The 17,587-nt window shown below is 55.2% G+C and overlaps 4 protein-coding genes across 7 annotated transcripts in view; 2 read left to right on the plus strand and 2 right to left on the minus strand.

Moving 5' to 3' along the window:
* STK36 (serine/threonine kinase 36) overlaps positions 1-181 on the minus strand; it is a 14,452-nt gene extending 14,271 nt beyond the window's left edge. The window contains exon 1 of the mRNA XM_085310944.1: positions 43-181. The gene's annotated coding sequence lies outside the window, so the exon portion shown is untranslated. The remainder of the gene's footprint in view (positions 1-42) is intronic.
* Positions 182-224: 43 nt separating this feature from the next.
* RNF25 (ring finger protein 25) lies at positions 225-8,299 on the plus strand. Of its 2 annotated transcripts, none has more exons than XM_085310952.1 (10): positions 225-271; positions 402-476; positions 559-661; positions 756-823; positions 1,587-1,656; positions 1,803-1,874; positions 2,524-2,664; positions 3,182-3,343; positions 4,372-4,506; positions 4,638-8,299. In XM_085310952.1, the coding sequence occupies exons 1-10, from the start codon at positions 234-236 to the stop codon at positions 5,376-5,378; spliced, it is 1,605 nt and encodes a 534-aa protein (XP_085167078.1). In that variant the 5' UTR covers positions 225-233; the 3' UTR covers positions 5,379-8,299. The 2 variants fall into 2 exon arrangements, with proteins under 2 accessions (XP_085167078.1, XP_085167079.1); XM_085310953.1 differs by having other exon boundaries at positions 3,254-3,343.
* A 1,938-nt stretch (positions 8,300-10,237) lies between these two features.
* On the minus strand, positions 10,238-17,310 carry BCS1L (BCS1 ubiquinol-cytochrome c reductase complex chaperone). 2 transcript variants are annotated; one of them, XM_085310956.1, is made up of 8 exons: positions 17,266-17,310; positions 15,408-15,784; positions 14,755-14,894; positions 14,445-14,639; positions 13,091-13,154; positions 12,502-12,671; positions 11,850-11,967; positions 10,238-10,967 (listed from the first exon to the last, which is right to left on the minus strand). In XM_085310956.1, the coding sequence occupies exons 2-8, from the start codon at positions 15,725-15,727 to the stop codon at positions 10,715-10,717; spliced, it is 1,260 nt and encodes a 419-aa protein (XP_085167082.1). In that variant the 5' UTR covers positions 15,728-15,784; positions 17,266-17,310; the 3' UTR covers positions 10,238-10,714. The 2 variants fall into 2 exon arrangements, with proteins under 2 accessions (XP_085167082.1, XP_085167083.1); XM_085310957.1 differs by lacking the exon at positions 17,266-17,310 and adding an exon at positions 17,049-17,255.
* Positions 17,311-17,347: 37 nt separating this feature from the next.
* ZNF142 (zinc finger protein 142) overlaps positions 17,348-17,587 on the plus strand; it is an 11,968-nt gene continuing 11,728 nt past the window's right edge. For both annotated transcript variants that reach the window (XM_085310942.1, XM_085310943.1), the window contains exon 1: positions 17,348-17,505. The gene's annotated coding sequence lies outside the window, so the exon portion shown is untranslated. The remainder of the gene's footprint in view (positions 17,506-17,587) is intronic.

Consider the following 17,587-nt stretch of genomic DNA (forward strand, 5'->3'; position numbering starts at 1 on the left):
TCCCCGGGACCCGCCGCGCCGCGCCGCCCCACAGGCACCCACCGGACCCGCCGCGCCGCCCCACGGAGCCGCCCAGCCGCCGACGGGAGGCGCCACCGCCGCCCGGCGCCGTTAACGCCGACCCCACGGCCGCCCGTGCCGAGACCCGCCGCCGCCGCCGCCCCCAGCAGGCCGCCGCCGCGTCGCCTGGCAACCGCCGCGGCCGCCCTTCCGCTTCCGGGTCGCGCGGCAAGATGGCGGCGGCCGGCGACGAGGCAGAGGCGGCCGACTGGTAACGGCGGCGCCGCGGCCCCCGCTTCCTCCCCCCCCCTCCCCGGGCTCCCGGCGGGCCCGGCCCGTCTCCGTCTCCCGCGGTGCGGCCGGGTCCCCCGGGCCCCCGCCTCACGCCCGTCCCCCCGCAGGGCGCTGCCGTCCGAGGTGGAGGTGCTGGAGTCCATCTACCTGGAGGAGCTGCGGGTGGCCCGCGGCGGCAGCAGGTACCGTAGCGCGGCCCGAGCCGGGCCGGGCCCCGCGGCGGCGCCCCGGCGCCGGGCCTCACCTCAGCCCCTGCCCCCGTAGGTCGGAGCCCTGGGAGCTCTGCATCACCCTGCACCCGGCCACGGGCGAGGACCAGGACTCGCAGTACGTGCGCTTCACCCTGGTGCTCTCGGTGCCGCCGCAGGTAGGGCCCCCTCCCCGCCTCTCCCCTCCCCTCCCCGCCGCCGCCGCCCCACGCCTCGCCTCTGCGCCTTCCGCTTTGCTTTTGTGTTTTCCAGTATCCCGACAAAGCTCCGGAAATCGCCATCAGGAACCCGCGGGGGCTGTCAGACGAGCAACTTCAGAAGTGAGTCCTGGGGAGAGGGGAGGGGAAGGAAGAGGATGAAACTCGGCTTTGGAGAGATGGGAGGGAGACAATGCGCAGCGTTTTAGTGCTTAAAAAGTCTTTTCTCAAGTTTTTGTGGATCCCCTAACCCAGAATGGTTACAGGACACTAAGTCTTCTTGTCTTAAATCACATGTGAGCCACTGACACTGAATTCACTGACAGTGAAAGATTAACTCTCTATATGGGTTGTTCTGCTGTGMTCTGCAATGAAACGTAATGTAAATCTCTTGGGCCTCCAAAGACGTTGATCCTGCTTTGGCAGAGATGGGACCAGACTGAGTGCTGGTGCTCAAGCAGCCTCTTGTGTGTGCACTCCTGTTCGCTGTGCAGTGCGATGTGTGCACGGAGAGCCTGATGCCTGCTGGCAGCACGGGACTCTGGCAGACCTGCCTTAAGTCACTCTGTCAGAAAATGAAGCCTGAGCATCGCCAAATCTGAAGTGTTTCTGGATGAGCTCAAGCYGGGGTAGTCTGCAAACCTGCTCTTGTGCCTCTTCTGAGGACAAAGTTGTCCTGGGCACTGGCTTGTGAGGTGCTAGAAAAGCACATGAATACGTGTAAGYGTGTGTGTCTGTCCAGTGCTTTAGGTAAAGCCTGAAGCCCAGTGGCTTCCTGTGTGGTCAATTTTTCTTTGACTTGTCATCACAGTGAGGTGACAGGTATGTGGGAGAGTATAAAGATATGTCTACACTTGCATTAAGGGTTTCTTATTCTTTGCCCTAGGATTTCACAGACTCTAGGACATGTTGCTGAAGCCAGGCTGGGGACAGAGGTGTTGTATGAGCTGATCGAGGTGAGAGTTAGGGGAGTTTGGGTGAGTGGCCAGCCAGCCACTGATACTGTTCTCCTCGGAGCGACTTCCTGAGGGTGACACAGCCTTGAGCTTGGGCCCATGAGAGGCCACTGAGTGAAGTGTTTGCTTTTCTCCTTCTCCCACAGAAGGGGAAAGAGATTCTCACTGATAACAACATTCCCCATGGCCAGTGCGTGATCTGCCTCTATGGATTCCAGGTAGGAATGTGTGTCTCAACCCCTGCTACTCTGGCCTGTAGGCAAAGTTATTAACAGGTACCATCCTAAAGCAACAGATTCTGCCCTCCATGTCAACCTGAAGATAAGTTTCTACAGAAACAGGATGTAGGGGTGGTCAGTGATGCCAGACAGTCTCTAAGGAAATTAATGGAGTCTGTGCGTAGCTGCTGGTGTGTCCTAGTCTCCCCATGTTGATGAAACCCTTCCTGGAGTTCGTGGCACAGGCAGTCAGARGAGACTGAAATGCATCCTTGCAGATGCTGCAGTCTGTTGGGACCAGGCAGCTTATCTTGTCCAGGCTGCAAAGAGAGGTGATTCCTGTCTATGGGAGAGACTACATCAGGTAGGAAGAGATCTGCTCACACAGGAACATGTGCAGAGAAAACAGTCACAAAAACCTTGCAGCTTGCTATTAGGAATGCTTCTGACTCTCAGATTTGGGTGAAGTGCCTCCATAAGAACTGAGGAGGAGACAAACCCAGTGAAAGAGGTTATGTGGTTCAGTGCCAGCAAAAACACTGGTTCCCTGCTGCCGATGCTGACACTAGAGTGAAAACCTGCTTCAGCTGGGGAGGCTGCACAGCGCTGTGCTCAGAAACCTGTTAAAACTGCCCTCTGTCTCCTACAGGAGAGAGAAGCCTTCACAAAGACCCAGTGTTACCACTACTTCCACTCCCACTGCCTGGCCCGCTATGCCCAGCACATGGAAGAGGAGGTCCTCATGCAGCAGGAGGAGAGAGAGCAGCACCTGGCACCTTCCCCCAAACAGGTATTGGGCCCTGGGCTTCCTCCCTGAACCCACTGCACCGGCCCCCATGACTTCTGTGTCACTGCTCTTGGAGGCATAGAGCAAGGGCTTGTTGGGTCCAGCAGCTTTGTGCAGCACGGTCAGTGTCATGCCCATGGACAGAAATCAGAATGGGGACTGGACCAAGTGACTTCCAGGAGCCCTTTCCAACCAAAATTACTGGGTGATTTTTAGTACTTCAGCAGTTAGCTTATAGGATTTCTGGGTCAGTGCCCAGCGTGTGAGGGACCAGAGGAGTCTGTTACATTCTTAGAATTCTGGAACCATAAGACTTGGAAATGTTTTCAAAGGAAAGGTGAGCTCCTTYCTTAATCCTGTAACTCCAGGGGTTTGCAAGGCTTCCCAGCAAGATAAATGTGATCTCCAGCATTTGTAACAGCCAGCCAGGCCAGGCTGTTTTCACAGTGCTATAATCTCTCTGCTCTGCCAGGAGAGTGCTTGTGGTCAGCTGAAAAAGGCTACCCTGTTTCACTTCCAGGCAGGGGATTATCCAGAAGTTTGTGGGCTGGGTCAGAGCTTGGGATTGGTATCAACTCTCCCCTCCCTGCAGGAAGTCGGTGTGCAGTGCCCTGTCTGCCGGGAAACCCTCGTCTATGATCTTTGTGCTCTCAAGGCAGCGCCGCCCCCGCAGCACCCACTGGTAAGAGACAGGGTCTCATCTGCCTGGCTGTATCTGCTCTCTGGGTGGCTTGAATTGGAGGTGTTAAAATGAACAAATGTACATGTGCTGTAGTCCTTCATATCTTTCTAGACAGTCCATCCAAACAGTAGTTCACAGAATCTAGCAGGGCATCTGCTGTCTGTTTGACATGCTCACAAAGAGCAGTTGTAGTTGTTTAACACTGAATTTTCTTCCGGTAAATCATAGTATGAGATGCTGTATCCCATGTTCTTCACATATAGAGATGTGCAGAGAAGCCAAGGTGTGTCTGTGCATAGCCACCAAGCCCTGGGAAGAGAGCTTATTGTCTGGGCTTGTTCATGTGCACTGCCAGTGACTCTAGAAAAACAGACAAAAGCACAAGTTCTATCTCATGTGCACATCTTAGAGGGGACCACTACAGCTTCTCTGCTGTGGGAAGGGGCCTTGCCAGAAAGAATCCAACTTCAGGGGTGATAGGACAGAAGGAATGTAAGGAGCTCTGGTTAAATCTGCCTGTGTAGATAACACAGTCTTGTGGAAAAAGGCAAAGATGTGTAGCATCATTGGTCCTGCCCACTTGGACAAGCAAATGTGCTGGGAGGAAAGTGGTTCTGCAGAAGGGCCTGCATGGACCCTCTTTAGGGCTCTAAGGAAATAACTATGGCTTTCCTTAAATGTGCTCCTGCACATACTGGGACATGGTTAGTCGTGTAGGTGATCGTGCCTCATACATTGCATTCTGTGGTCTCTGACTTAGCCTAGTGCTTCCCCCTCCAAAGCAGGAGGTCCCAGGGCAGTCAGTGCAGGGAACAGTGTCTCTGCATTAGTGTGCTCTGCCTCCATCTAGGGATTTCACATAGATCTGTAGGCCTAGCTGATAGTATGTGGTGAACAGAAACAGGTTGCCTGGGTGCTGTGTGATCAGAGGTTGGTTTGGGGAGACACTATTAGTACTGCCAGCTGCCTGCCCATGCTAGGTGTTGAGAATCTCCCTTMTCCTCCTCCTCTTGCTCTTTGCCACTCAGGAGCCATACCGACCAGATGCCAAGACACTGCAGCACCAAGAAGAACTGCGCTTAATCTTCAAGAGACAACARGAAAAGGGGGGCATTATTGACCCTGAAGCAGAGAGGAATCGTTACTTCATCAGCCTCCAGGCGGTACGGCACTGGGRGCAGAGTGTTACTGAGCTCCGTGTTGGCAAGGGGGTCCCTGGGCTGCTAGGCCCAGCGCTAACATCTGCTGTGGGGCTACCTTGTCCCTTTCTTTACCACTGGCTTCTTTCTTTCAGTCTCCAGCTACTGCTGATCCCGGCCAAACAGCCTCTGCTTCTGAGCCACTGGTGACTGCAAGTGCTGTGGATTCACCCCAGCCACCCTGCCAGCCCTTGGCTCCGGAACCAGCCAGTTCTCCAGAGGCCAGGGCAGAAGCCAGGCAGCCAGAGAGACAAGCTATGCCTAGGGAGCAACAGAGCAAGCGAGAGAAGCACAGAGGGGAGAGGCTGGGCCTCAGAGGCCAGAGCAGGCAGCTGTGCAGCAATGCGCAGGGAGCAGCAGAGGAACCCTGTCATCTGCTTCACGGCTCCAGGGGCTCCAAGGGCTTCAGCCGGAGACCAGAGTGGAGGGAGGAGAGGAGCCAAAGATCTGGTGGGAGGCACAGCCAGGAGTTTCCAAAGCCTCACAGCAGAAACAGGACTGCAGTCCTGCCTGAAAGAAAGCAGTTGAGCCCTGAAGATTCCTCGGTAGTAATGGGGATATCAGACTTAAAAGAAGATTACCATGATGTGGGGAGATGGACTCCGGAGCAGGGGGCTGAGGCCCAGGGCAATGAGGAGAATCCAGCACTTAACCGCAGTGACCATAGAGCATCCCCCAGCTGGCAAGGCCACTACAGGCCCTGGGATTGCGGGAGGTGGGAGAGGTCCAGGATGCAGGAGCGCGGCTCCTACCCTAGAGCACCAAGAGGGCGAGGAGCGTTCAGGCCTGGTGGACGTCGAGAAGCCCATTTCCTTGAAAAGGAGAGCGGCTCCTAGCAGGATTGGTGAGGGGCTGGGCTAGGGGAGGGAAGGGCTGTTTTGGGGGAGAACGGTGAAGGCTGTGGTGGAGCAGTAGCAAGCAGATGCCATACCGCTTGGAAAGGAGGAGGCCCACCCTGGATCTCTACTGTGTAGCTTGGAGGCAGTAGGCATGGGGCACAGCTTGGGCAAGGTAGTGTCTCTGAGGCATATGTGCAGAGTGAAGCATACTGTTGTGGATATCTGGTGTGAGATATCACCAGTGGTGGAGAAACTGACTCCCGACAGTCATGGCAACCTTAGTCTCAGAGGATGCAGAGGGCAGGGGAAGGCTTGATCAGAGACCAGCTGCCACCATGCATGAACTGCCAAAAAAGTCAGTGCCTGCAGAGCAAAGCGATCAGGCCCATCAGAGTGCCACAGCAGAGCCAAAGCCTACCGTGGCACCTTCCCTGGAACCAAGTGTCCATGTACAGCATGGTGGCCCCAGACAAAAAGGTTGTACTAGGGCAGCAGCCTGGACCTCAGCTTACTGCATCCCCAAATGATTTTCAGAGTATGTTCTCAACCTGCAGTTCCTTGGAGATGACGTTGCTTCTCCCCCAGCCCTGACCTCTGCTCAGGTGATAGGCTTGGCCAGACAGCCCAGGAAAGTCCTTTGTACAACAGGACACTTCCCTATAGCAGCCAAAGTAGTTAAGTTAGTTCTAAGCCAGCACATTGGCAGGGCTGTGCAGTGAGTAAGGCTTTGGGTTGGCTCCTGCTCCCCCAAAAAGTCTGAATTTAGCTGGAGCTTCTGCAGGGTCCTTCAGCTACCTGTTCACAGGCAGTGGCTGCACTGGAGAGACTTGGGAAAAGCGTTCTGCTCTGTGTCCTGTGTATTTCTGTTAGGATCCTTTTCTAAGCCTAGGCTGTCTTTTGGAACTCAGAGGCCCAGAGTGAAGACAGGTTCCAGTACTTTGAATTTTCTTACCTCCTTTCATCTTCTCTTCATGCTGCTCTTGCTTTAAAGAAATGGGGATTTGCTTTTCATACTAACATGTTCCTGGTGCAGTTCCTTCTACTGGTGTTTCACAGATTTAAACCATGTCCCATTCTGAAGACATGATGGGAGATCCCAAGTCTCCAGAGTGGGACATTGCTACAAAATTAATGCATTGGGTTTTCTTTCAAACCTGTTTTCTTTGTATTCTCTACTGCCCCTCTTTTTATTTATTTATTTATTTTTTAACTGATCTCCAGTGTTGGTCTCTAGTTAAAGTGTGACCACCATTTCCCATGTGCTGATGTCTCCCTACACTCAGATCCAGAGCAAAGATCTTCCCCTGAGCACTCCTGGGTGCCACAGGAGCTCTCCTGCTCCCAGTTTTGCCTGGTTCAGTGTAAACTGTCTAGTCAACCCAAATCATACTGATTCCTTCACACTTGTTTGTGCCTTGTGCCCCTGCGCGCACCTTTTTGGCTCTRATGGAGGCTGTTATGTTCGTCTTCCTCTTGCTGAGCATTCTTTGAGCAGTGCAGAAATCACCGTGCTTTGGATTTACCATGGCTTCCAGTGCAATCACTAGGAAATCAACACTTTTCTCCAGGCTGGGAGAGCATTTGCTTCTCATTTGCCTCACTTTGCCTTTCAAATCCTTTCTCATGTAAGCAGTGCACAGAAGCCTTTTCTTGAATGGTCCGCCTGCCTGCCCTGCTCTCTTCCCTCCTGGCCTTTTCCTGCTGCTGCTGCTTTAACTGGCTACCTAATGGTTGGTTGGTTTCTTTTTTAGGGGGAGGAATCTTCCTTGTTTAAATTTCAAACATAGGCCTATTTTCGTCCTGCTTTCCAGCATGTTAATACTAATGAGCTTTTTTTTAAACCCCTTTCCTCAGTCTGAGCCTGTACTGCCCATCTTGGGCTTGCAGGTCTGAGAGTTAAACAGTATGTCCTGCTGGGGACCAGGGCTCAAAACCTAATCACTGACCCCCTGAAACATGTCCTCATTTTTTTTTCTTTAGAGCTGCTCTGTTCTTGTTCCAGCCTGTTTGTGGATGAATGGCCATTTGGGTGAAAAGGGAAGGTGAAAGCTTCAACTGACATTGGTGCTGTTTTGCTGCCTTCTGCCTTTACATGTGAAATTCGTGTGCTCCAAAAAATAGGTTTGATCATGTCCTGAAGGAAACACAAAGATCTCTGCCCTTTGCAGCAGCTGTAGCTAAAGCTGCTTTGCTTCCTCCAGAGATCTGGATTCAGTGTCTCCTCAGCTGGAAAGCTGTTGTGYCATGTGTCTGGGAATATGGGAAGGCAGCCATGGAAATCCCAGTGAGCGGGGACYTGGGTAATTTCAAACAATCAAATGCCAAACCTGTTGGAGGGCAGGAGGGTATTTCTGTTTGCAGGGATTCAGAAAGGGCCCTCAGCTTTCTGACACACTGTTGTCAACCTGGAGCAGAGGAAGTCTTTCAACTGTGTGGAAGAGAATTTGGGTTAAACAAAACAAGCCCCAGAAAAAGCTTGGCAGCAGCAGCTAACAGCTRCCAAGATGGCCAAGGGCAGGGCAGGCTGGCAGGCAGAGAGGAACTTGGCCCTGGCTCAAAGAAGATTTTGGGGCAATGTGGGAGATATCGGGGCTGTGATCTGCCTGCCCTCATCCCAGCCTGATGCATCCCCTCCTGCACCCGAGAGTAGCAGAGAGCTCTGGAAGGGAGCCTTTGCCTGGCTCCTTTGCCCATGCCTGTCTAGGGTGGGGATTTGGGATGGGGGAGGAATGGGAACCTGAGGGTCTTCGTTTGGTGTCTGCCTGCATCCCTGTTCCTGGGCTGGGGGGTGCCAATGCTGACCTGCCTCACAGGGCTGTTGTGAGGCTTAACTGGCAAAAGCCGACGGGCGCTGGGTGGAAAGGCACTGGCCGTGTCTGTAGTATTAACACTATTAAAAGCAAGCAGAGTGACTGACATTGCTGCCTGGGCTCTTGTATGGTGACGGGCTGGGGGATCTGCGTGCCTGTCTCCTTCACCACATCACCGCCCCACCAAACTGTTGGCTCACGCCCTTGCTGTTTGCCAGGAGTTAACTGGCCAGTTTTGCTCCTCAGCATTGCGGAAAGAGGTGGGAGGCAATGTGAGCAAACGCAGGCAGTGTTTGGGGGAAAGATGCCAACAGCAGTCATGCTCTGGAGAGCAAGTCTGAACTGTAATGCTTGGTGTGAGCCTGCTCTTGCCATCTCGCAGCCAGGCTGGGTACAACTCTGCTCTGTGGCTGCAGGGCCTGAACGATGTGTGCCAGAGGCTAGATCCAGGCTCTGTTCTCTCTAGCCCTTCACCCACCCTGCCTCTGCTTGTCCGTGTGTCCCAAGGAGAGCCCSTCCTCCACGTTCGTTCTCGAGCTTGCTTTATGGGCTGGTGAAGGTGCTGACTGCTCCTGGTCTGTGGCTCCGGACGCCGTCCCTCCTACCACCTGTAGAAGCCAGCCTGAGTCACTGGAAACTCCCTTACGGCAGCAGGATCAACCCTTTCGGCCCTGCTCTCGGACTCGGTTGCGGGAGGCTCCCCAGCACAGCTGTCTGCTGGGCCTGGGCACCCAGCAGGAGACAGGCACAGCCGGCATATGAAAGACGCCTCCTAAAACCCTGCCCACCCCCCAAAACGCTCCCCCAGCGTTTGGACAGCCCCCTCCCGTCTAGTGCTGTGTGGAAGGCTCCTGGGTTGAGGCTGTTCCCAGCGCAGCTGTGGGACGCTGTCTTCAGTGAAACAACTCGCACACGCGTGCTGTTGCTTGTGGAAACATCTCTATTTTGGAGCTGCAGCCTGGGCGCTTCTACGCTACTGCAGTTTGTTTTGTCACGGAATCCATCAGTCACTGCCAGGCTGGGAGCAAACAGGCCCCTCGCTCCAGGGGCTGTGTCCCCTCAGCGTGGCTGGGGAGCAAAAGGCAGCGAGCCGCGGCCTCCCGGCGGGCAGCCAGGATGGGGGCTCCCCCCAGCCCACGCTCCCTTCCCGTGCCCGCAGCTCCTGTGCAAGTGCTGCCTCTGCCCTACAAACCTCCTCTGGCTCCCAGCTTGSCTGGGATGTGACGGCAACGCTACCACCCCGAGCACTGAAACCAGGCCATGAAAAGTGAGCTGCCTGGATGAGGCCTCCCCTCCCGCATTGCATTTCAGAGCCCCATGTCCTCCCCTCCACCTCCTCTTAGGGGGCTACTAACAAACCACGCTCACTCAGGAAGGATGCCCATACAACCGCACCCCGGGGTGCCACAGCCAGCAGCCTGAGAGCAAGCTGTCTCTTGGGAGTTGTTTTGCTTTTCCTGAAACAGCTCTGGCTTTGCACTACTGACTGTGGCAGACTCTCCTTCGCCCTCACGCACAGCAGACTTCAAGGCTCACAGTTTKCTCAGCTTTAAGCACAAAGCACGCTCCAGCACAGTGCCCAGGCCAGACCGGCAGCAGCCCTGTGCTGGAGGGAGAGAGGAAACCCAAACCAGCAGCACACGTCAAGTAAAATCCCCTCTGAAAGGGCACAGGGTCCGCCCAGGTTCCTGGGTGCGGTACCACCCTAACAGCCCTGCTGGCAGGCAACCCCCAGACAAGAATATGGTCCCAGGAGGACCCAAGGTCCCAGACCTGATCAATCCTTTGGTTTGATCTCTCCTTCCAGCACCAGTCCATCGTTACACTAGGAGCTGCACCCTCAGAAACGCAGCCTCTGAGGACAAGCCGGATGCCCTCTGGAGCAAAGATCCAGGCCTCAGACAGCTCCAAGAAGTGCCTGGAGCAGTGCTGTTCCCACCTGTTGAAGCTGGAAAGGGCTTTGGGCCAGGATTTGGACCATGAGGCAACTAACAAGCAAGGGGACAAAATTGTCACTTGGTGGCATGCACACAAAAGCAAACAAGATCCAAGAGCAAACAGCCATGTTGTACACTTCACAGAGAACATTCACAAGACAGTGAAGACTAATCTGCTGAAGACCTCTCTTTACAGATCTGCAGCTCTCTTCAGCATGGCAGCACTGCAATGCCTTGCCTCAGGAAAATGCAAGTCAAAGGGGTTGACTTGTTATGGATTTATACCCAGAAGACTTGGCAGATTATGACAATTCCAGGACAAGGCGCTCTGGCTAGTGGAGCCATCATATCAACACCCAAACACTTAAGTCAGGGAGCAGCAAGAGCTGATCCTCTCATCCTGCTGCAGGACTGGCAGCTCCAACTCCCTGTATGCTTTAATAAAAAGCCAAGGCCTTGGTGAGGTAGAGATGAAAAAAAACCTGGCCTGTGTGCCTGGGCAGCTCCACAGGACCCTCAGGACAGTCAAGTCCTTGCCCCAGCAGTTCCCAGGCCTCACAGAGCGGCAGGCAAGGCTTATCCCTTGTCACAGCAGGATGGAACGTATATTTTCAATGGCTCCTTTGGGGTCTGTCTTGTAGAGCATGAAGTGGCCCTGCACCTGGGCAGCGCTGATCTGATCAGAGACTGCCAGCGCCTGCTCTGCAAAACGGTCAGCTGCAGCTGGGGGCTGCTCAGGGTAGAAGCGCTGGAACATACAGGCAAGCTGCCAGCGGGAGCAATGGCCCACGTACTGCTTGAGATCCACACGCCCAGGCCGCACCAGGGCTGGGTCCAGCCTGTTGAGAAGCACAGAGAAGTGAGAGATGTCCCAGCCCTCCTCAACCAGCCAGTCCAGAGGAGCACCTCTGCATGCCTTCTCTGGCCAGGCTGTGTTTTGCCCCACTGAAGAGAGACCTCTTATCCTGGAGAACTGCTCAAAAGCCAAAGGGTGCCTTGAAAATTTAATCAAACTATCTCTGCAGGACAAGTCTAGCAGGAAGCCCCCTCCACACTAGGACATGCCAGCATAGGATYCTATCTACCTGGTCCTGTGTGCTCTGGGATGGTAATGGTGGGGAACAGCTTTGTTTCTGGGGGTCTGGGTTGACCCAGAAGAAGGGACAGAGCTAGGGAAGGGCTAACTGCTGAGGAGGACAAGTTTGTCCTGAGACCCAGCTCTGCCCCTTGGTGTCCTGTGGGCAGCCTCTGAACAAACTAGGCAACTTAGGCCAATTTGGTCTGGACTGAGCCAAGCCCACTGCCATGCAGCCTCTGGCAGATCCACGAACTGGGTTCCTGAGCACAGCAAGGGTGTCAGGAGCCAAGGCTGCATCCTGTTGACTGAATGGGCAGCGTGTGGCACCAGCTTTTTGTTCATGGCGTATAACTCCAAATCCCGAAGACCTCTGCATGCAGAAGGTGACACCGCTCCTGAAGGGAGCAACCAGCACTGTATGGTCTTAACAGCAAGCAAGTATCAGAGGGACCAGCAAAGGGGGCTATTAGGAATCACTGGATCTGCATCGTGCAGATTGGGAAAACCTTATTTGGCTGACGAACCCCCAAACCTCAGACTGGAAGGCACAAATAACCTTCCATAAAGCCCTGAAAAGGGTTCCAAGAGAGCAAGCCTTCCCCCATACCACCTTTCCCACTCCCCCCAATAGGCCAGCTCTGACCTGTCCACGTAGTTGGTGGTCATGAAGACAATCCTGGCCTCCGTGGAGGCCACGCCATCCAGGGCGTTGAGGAGGCCGCTGAACGTCAGGCGCCCCATGCCTTGGTACACAGTGGGGTCTGTGGACAGAGATGTCTCAGATCCTATCTGCGAGCCACTCACCCAGGGTGGTCTCATAGGCCACCTCCTCACAGCCAAAGGCTCACCACAGCTTGGCAAAATGGCTGCCTGGCTGCTCCCGTCTTAAGTCAAGTACTCCACTCTCTCCTTCCCTTCAGCAGGCCCCCTGCCTCTCGCTGGCTGAGAGCCCATACACTTTTCTTGTCCACAGGCAGCCCAGAGAATCCAAAAGGTGAATGGGGGGGAATGCTGTCCCCTCTGTCACGCTGAGAAGAACTCAGCAGGACAAATGCCTTTGCTTGAGGTACTATTAAGACAAGGGACCGCAAAGCTCCTATTATATAGCCCAACCCAAACTGAATGAGGTCCAGTTTGGGCCATGAAGACCAAGACAGCTGCCCACTCCCAATCTCTGCTGAACTGGACCCCAAGAAACTGGTATGGCTGCAAGGATCCCAGAGCCCAATCCACTTCCTCACACAGCTGGCCAATCTCCCTCCCCTTGCCCAGCCCAGGAACAGGGATTTGCTCACTCTCGGCAGCAAGGTCCCGACTGACAAAGGCAGCATCCACATCCTCCAGAAGGATGATGCTCTGCTGCGGTGCCACACTCAGGAGGTGATTGAGCCGGTCATCGGAGAGGCTGCGGTCGCTGAGGCTCAGCAGGCAGATACTATACTGCAGCTCCCCAGCCAGGGCTGTGCTGGGAAGGACACAAACCACAGGGGTGAATCAGGGCAAGAGAGCCCTGAGCAGACAGAGGCAGGGGAAGCTGGAGAACAAAACCTCCCTGCCCAGCACAGGGCAGAGGGCATATACCTCTTTCCCCCAGTGGGGATCAGATACTGCGTGTAAGCCACASAGCCTGATCAGCCTGCTTGGCACATTGTTGTTATGCAGGGCTGTGCAAAGCAAGGGTGTGGAGAAACGCTGCCACTCTGAGTGCCAGCAATGCAAACATTTATGCCAGACACGGTGCGGGAGATGCAGCTCTCTAATTCACATTCCTGGGCAGCGCATGGCTGCATTTTGAACCCAAATCCATCCATACACCCCCATCAACTGCTGCCTCCCAGAGCAGGCAGCTGGCAGGAAAGCCACTGCCCAGCCAGTAATACTCACATGAAGCTGCTTTTTCCGCAGCCAGGTGGACCGTACAACAGGTAGCCTCTTCGGTATGGGATCCCTAGGAACACAGTGTCCTTTTAGGAACCAGCACAAGGCCACAAACAGAGCACATCTAACTGTCCCCCACCTGCCACAGGTGACAACCCTGAGCTACAACTTGGGTTGTAGCATGGGTTGTTCTGCAGCCAGCAGTAACGTGGTTTCCATGAACCATGTTTTGGGGATCGCTGCTTCAGAAGGATCTGCGCCAACTAATTACCCAGTCTTCATCACTGCATCTGCCCATACAGACCTGAGGTACTGATATCAACTAAGGCACCTTCACAGCCAGAACAACAGCTGCTCTAGGCTCAAGGCCTGCCTTTAGGGGCACCGAGAAGAGCTCACAAGTGAGATCCACCGGTGGAAACAGGCAGGGAATTTGGCTGCATAGACAAATCAAGCTGGATGCTCTGAGCTCTCTTCCGCAGAGCACAAGGGCTATGCCGAGCATGCATAGAGGATGCAGCAGGGGAAGGCAAGAAGAACACAAATCTCTCTGCAGCTGTTCCCAGGGAAGGCCGTTGGCATCCTGCCTCTGCCCACAGCAGCATCACAGGAGCAATGCACTCCACAGCTCATTGTGGCTCCTGGGATTGGAGGTTGGAGCATCTGCTCAGAAAAAGCCTCCTCCCAGGAGTTTGTTTAATTGCTATGCATGGCAGGATGCTCAAAGAGCCAGTGGAGCCCCATCTGTCCTTAGAGATGGGCTGAGAAGCAGGACGGTGGGAAGTGCTGAAATGGGACTATAGCAGTCACAGCAGCAGAGGACTGAGAAGCTGCAGATATGGATGTGAGCAACAGCCTCAGCACACACTAGGTTCAGTCGTTGCTAGTGCCCACTCCTTCCTTTCTCCTCTGTGCTTATCTACATTAAGGACCCTTGACATTAAGGAGCAGGGGCAAAGACCTGCAGAGCTGGTAACAGCCTGAACACAGCAGAGGTGAGAGCACAGCTTTGTACCCAGGCTCACACATACAAGGGACTTCTGCAAGGCTGTGGTAACAGAGGCCTCAGCTGCAGCAAAGACAAGGTAATATATACTCTCAAGTCTCACCAGGACAGGCCTGCAGGACAGGAAAGAATGCAGGGCATGGGCAGCACCTCTGGATCTTAACTGTATGTGAGCCCCGAGGCCTGACTCCCATAGAACTGAGAGGAATTTGCCCCTTTGCAGATCCAGGCCTAATCTCCGCACCTCAGCTCAGCTAGTGAGATGCGTGTGAGACAGTTCCCCACAGTCGTGGCTGCAGAAGGGTGAGGAGCCATGCAGGGCACAGTAGGGAGGACGCTGCRCCAGAGCCTTGCCTCTCTCGCTGTACCACTTGGGGTTCTCGATGAATTCCTTCACATCCTGGACCAGCTTCTCTGACACACCTTCCTCCAGCACCACGGAGCTGAGGGGGCGGCGCCGGCGGGGGAAGCCAAACTGCCGCCACTCTGCTCCCATGGCCGTGTACATGATCGTCCTTCCTTCTTGCTGCTGCAGAGCCAGCTCCCGGGCTGCAGAAAAAGGCAGAGGGGATGGTTGGCGGGGAAAGGGATCTCCTGTGAAGAACCAGGTATCTCCAGGGAGCAGGTTGTTCCCAGCAGGGCCTCACAGAGCTACCCTACAGACCTTCCTGGAGGATGTTGAAGAAGATCTCCCGGTTGGTGCCTAACGCAGTGAAGGTGACAGATTCCCAAGGGGTCCCAGTGTGCAGGTCAATCATCTGCTTCTCCCGGTTCCTCTCAATGCGAATCCACTTCCTCCTATACCTGGAGCAGGAAGATGAGGTTGGGGGGAGCTGGGCCAGAGCACACCTGCCTGCACCCACCTCCAGGGGCAAGCCACAGCTCACCCTCCACACTCAACTGAGTGCAAGTTTCAGCTGCTGCCTTTCATTTCCCAGCCCGATGTGCCAGTCCTGTCCTCCTTGCCCCCAAATCAGGCACAGCAGAGGACAAGCTCAGCAAAGGGATCTCAGAACCAGTGTGTTCCCTGCTGACTTGGCACATGAGGACTGGCTACATACAGGGATCTGTTACTGCTCAGCTGAGCTCRGACAGAGGGCACAGCTTATATCATGTATCAAGGGGCAAATTCATCTCAGGTAAAGAAATCAGTTCACTCTGGCAAATATGGGCTTCTCATCTTCTGTCCTAAYCTGRACATAGGAAAGAGGCAGGATTCTCTCCTTTGCCTACACGGGCCACACAGATTGGCGTTTTCTTGCCAAAACACTGGCCAGTCCCCAGACTGCTTTTCCTTCTTCCCCTGCCCTCCCTTACCAGATGAAATGGTTCCCAGGGCTGGGGACAAAGTCAAACTTGGTGCTGATGCGTCCACTTTCATGCTGCAGGTATGATGTCTCAACACTCAGGTGCTGTGTGTGCTTGGCGTGGTGTGAGATCCAGCTCAGCAGCCAGTGGTAGCTCTTATCCTTGCTGGGCACCTCCAAGGTGATCATGAAATGGCGCCTGAAAGCCACCAGCCCAAACTGAGCCCCCTTSCGGGCTAACGCCAGGGCTGTGCCCACCCCCACGAGGCCAAACCCGGCCCCAAAGTACGGGTTATCCTTCAGCGCTAAGACAAAGTCAGAAAAGGGCATTGCGGGGGGTTAAGCAGCTCCTTTCAACAGCATCGTCTCTGTGATATAGAAACTAACCTGTGTGAAAAGAGACAGAGAAGGTGAAAGGACTGGATGATGGAGCAATGCAATACAGCAGTGGGAGACATACTGCACAGCCCACAATTGCCCGGCCTTTTTGTTCTCAAAGTGAAATGTGCCTCAGTGCACTTAGATTAATCCATATTTACACTTTCCCTTAGAGAAAACAAACCACATCTTGATATGGAGAAAACCTTTAAAATGAAACATTCAGCACAATAAAAATCACTGGAGACTCCAGAGAGGCCCAGCCACGGAGTTTCTGCATTTCAGCACAGCTCTGTTGTAGACTCATCGAGCTAGCAGAGACTGCCAGAGGTAATATCTCTCCCAGGGAAGTGGGGAGAGAGAGCCATTTTCAACTAGCTCAGCTGTCTGAGCAGGCTCCCAGCACAGACACCCCAACAGCTGCACTGGCACTAACTGGAAGAGCAGCAGGCTGTGCTGTGGTACTGCTATGGCTTGATCAGATGCTGTTGCAGACTGGCCGTGGCCTCCCAGTAGCTGTTAACAGCAAGGTCCAGCTGYACGTGGCATTCAGTTCCCCCAGACTATGCTGACCGTGAGCCTGACTCCTTCTGGACAGAGGTCACAAGCTGGTCCCCACCATTTATTGCAAGTTTTTCAGAGTTGTGGAGAGTCACTTTGATCCTGAACACAGTGCTATCGGCTTAGCCMGTTATCAGAGACTGGCTGCAGGAACCCCCTCCCTTTCTGTAAGCCACTGGGATGATAAAATGTAGGCAAGAAACAGCCAGGAGCTGGTCAAGCACAGGAGCATCTGCTGCTGCTTCCAGCTAGGACACCAAGCCCCAAGTTTTACACTGTCTTGTTCTTTACACAGCCGGAAATCACTGAGCACCACAACTATTTACGATTTTTTGCCAGAACAAGCTGAAACGCATCCACAGGCCAAGCGGAGAGCACGTTCTTTGCTGTTGGCAACCGGTATGCAGCAGGAGAGGAAGCAGCACCTCCATATCGATGCTGTCAGGCCAGCTGCATGGACCTCCGAACAAGCATGCTATAGAATAACCCCGGCCCCATCCCGAGCCAGGGGCTTRCCCCGCGTCGCAGTTTGCTCTCCACAAGCCAGCACAGTGTCCGACCCCGCATCTCTGCGGGGATCCGGCACCGCAGCACGATCCTGCCTCCCCCGTAACGGAGCCGTCTTCGCAGCAACGCTCCCCCCCCCCACGCCCGCCCAGGACAAGTGACCCCCATTCCCACAACAAGGCTTCAGCCCCACAGCACCACGCACCCCTTCTTCATAGCACGGTCTCTGCCCCACAGCGGGGCCTCATGTCCCAACCCAGCAGCGTCCCTGCCCCATAGCGGAACCTCGTGCCCCATCCCAGCAGCGTCCCTGCTCCGCWGAGGGGCTACAGCCAGCAGAGGGTGCCCACGGCCGGGGCTCGTCCCCTGCCCACGCCAGCTCCGGCCCCACCGCAGAACCCGCTCCTCCCGCCGCCCCTCACCTCCGCGCAGCGCCGCTCCCGCCGGCCCAGCCTTGCTCTCTATGGTTCCGGCCCGCACTTCCGCYGCCGCCGCTTCCGGCCCACTCCCGGCACGTACCATAGAGCGGGGCCGGGGAGCGGGGGCGGCGGGGCAGAGCGGTTGGGTGAGCCGCACAAAGGGCGGCGCTCCTTCCCGCCCGGTGCGGGGTGGGCACCAGCGAGATGCGCGGCGCCGGGGGACGTGCGGTGGCGGGCCTGCAGGTGGGGGCCGGGGGCACCGGGGCAGCGGTGGGTGCAGGGCCTGGCGGGCGCCGAGGCGTGTTGTGGGGTATGGGGAGGGGAT

The sequence above is a fragment of the Rhea americana genome, unplaced genomic scaffold (assembly GCF_003343005.1).
Source record: "Rhea americana isolate MKP2758 unplaced genomic scaffold, rheAme1 scaffold_33, whole genome shotgun sequence".
Taxonomy (NCBI): domain Eukaryota; kingdom Metazoa; phylum Chordata; class Aves; order Rheiformes; family Rheidae; genus Rhea; species Rhea americana.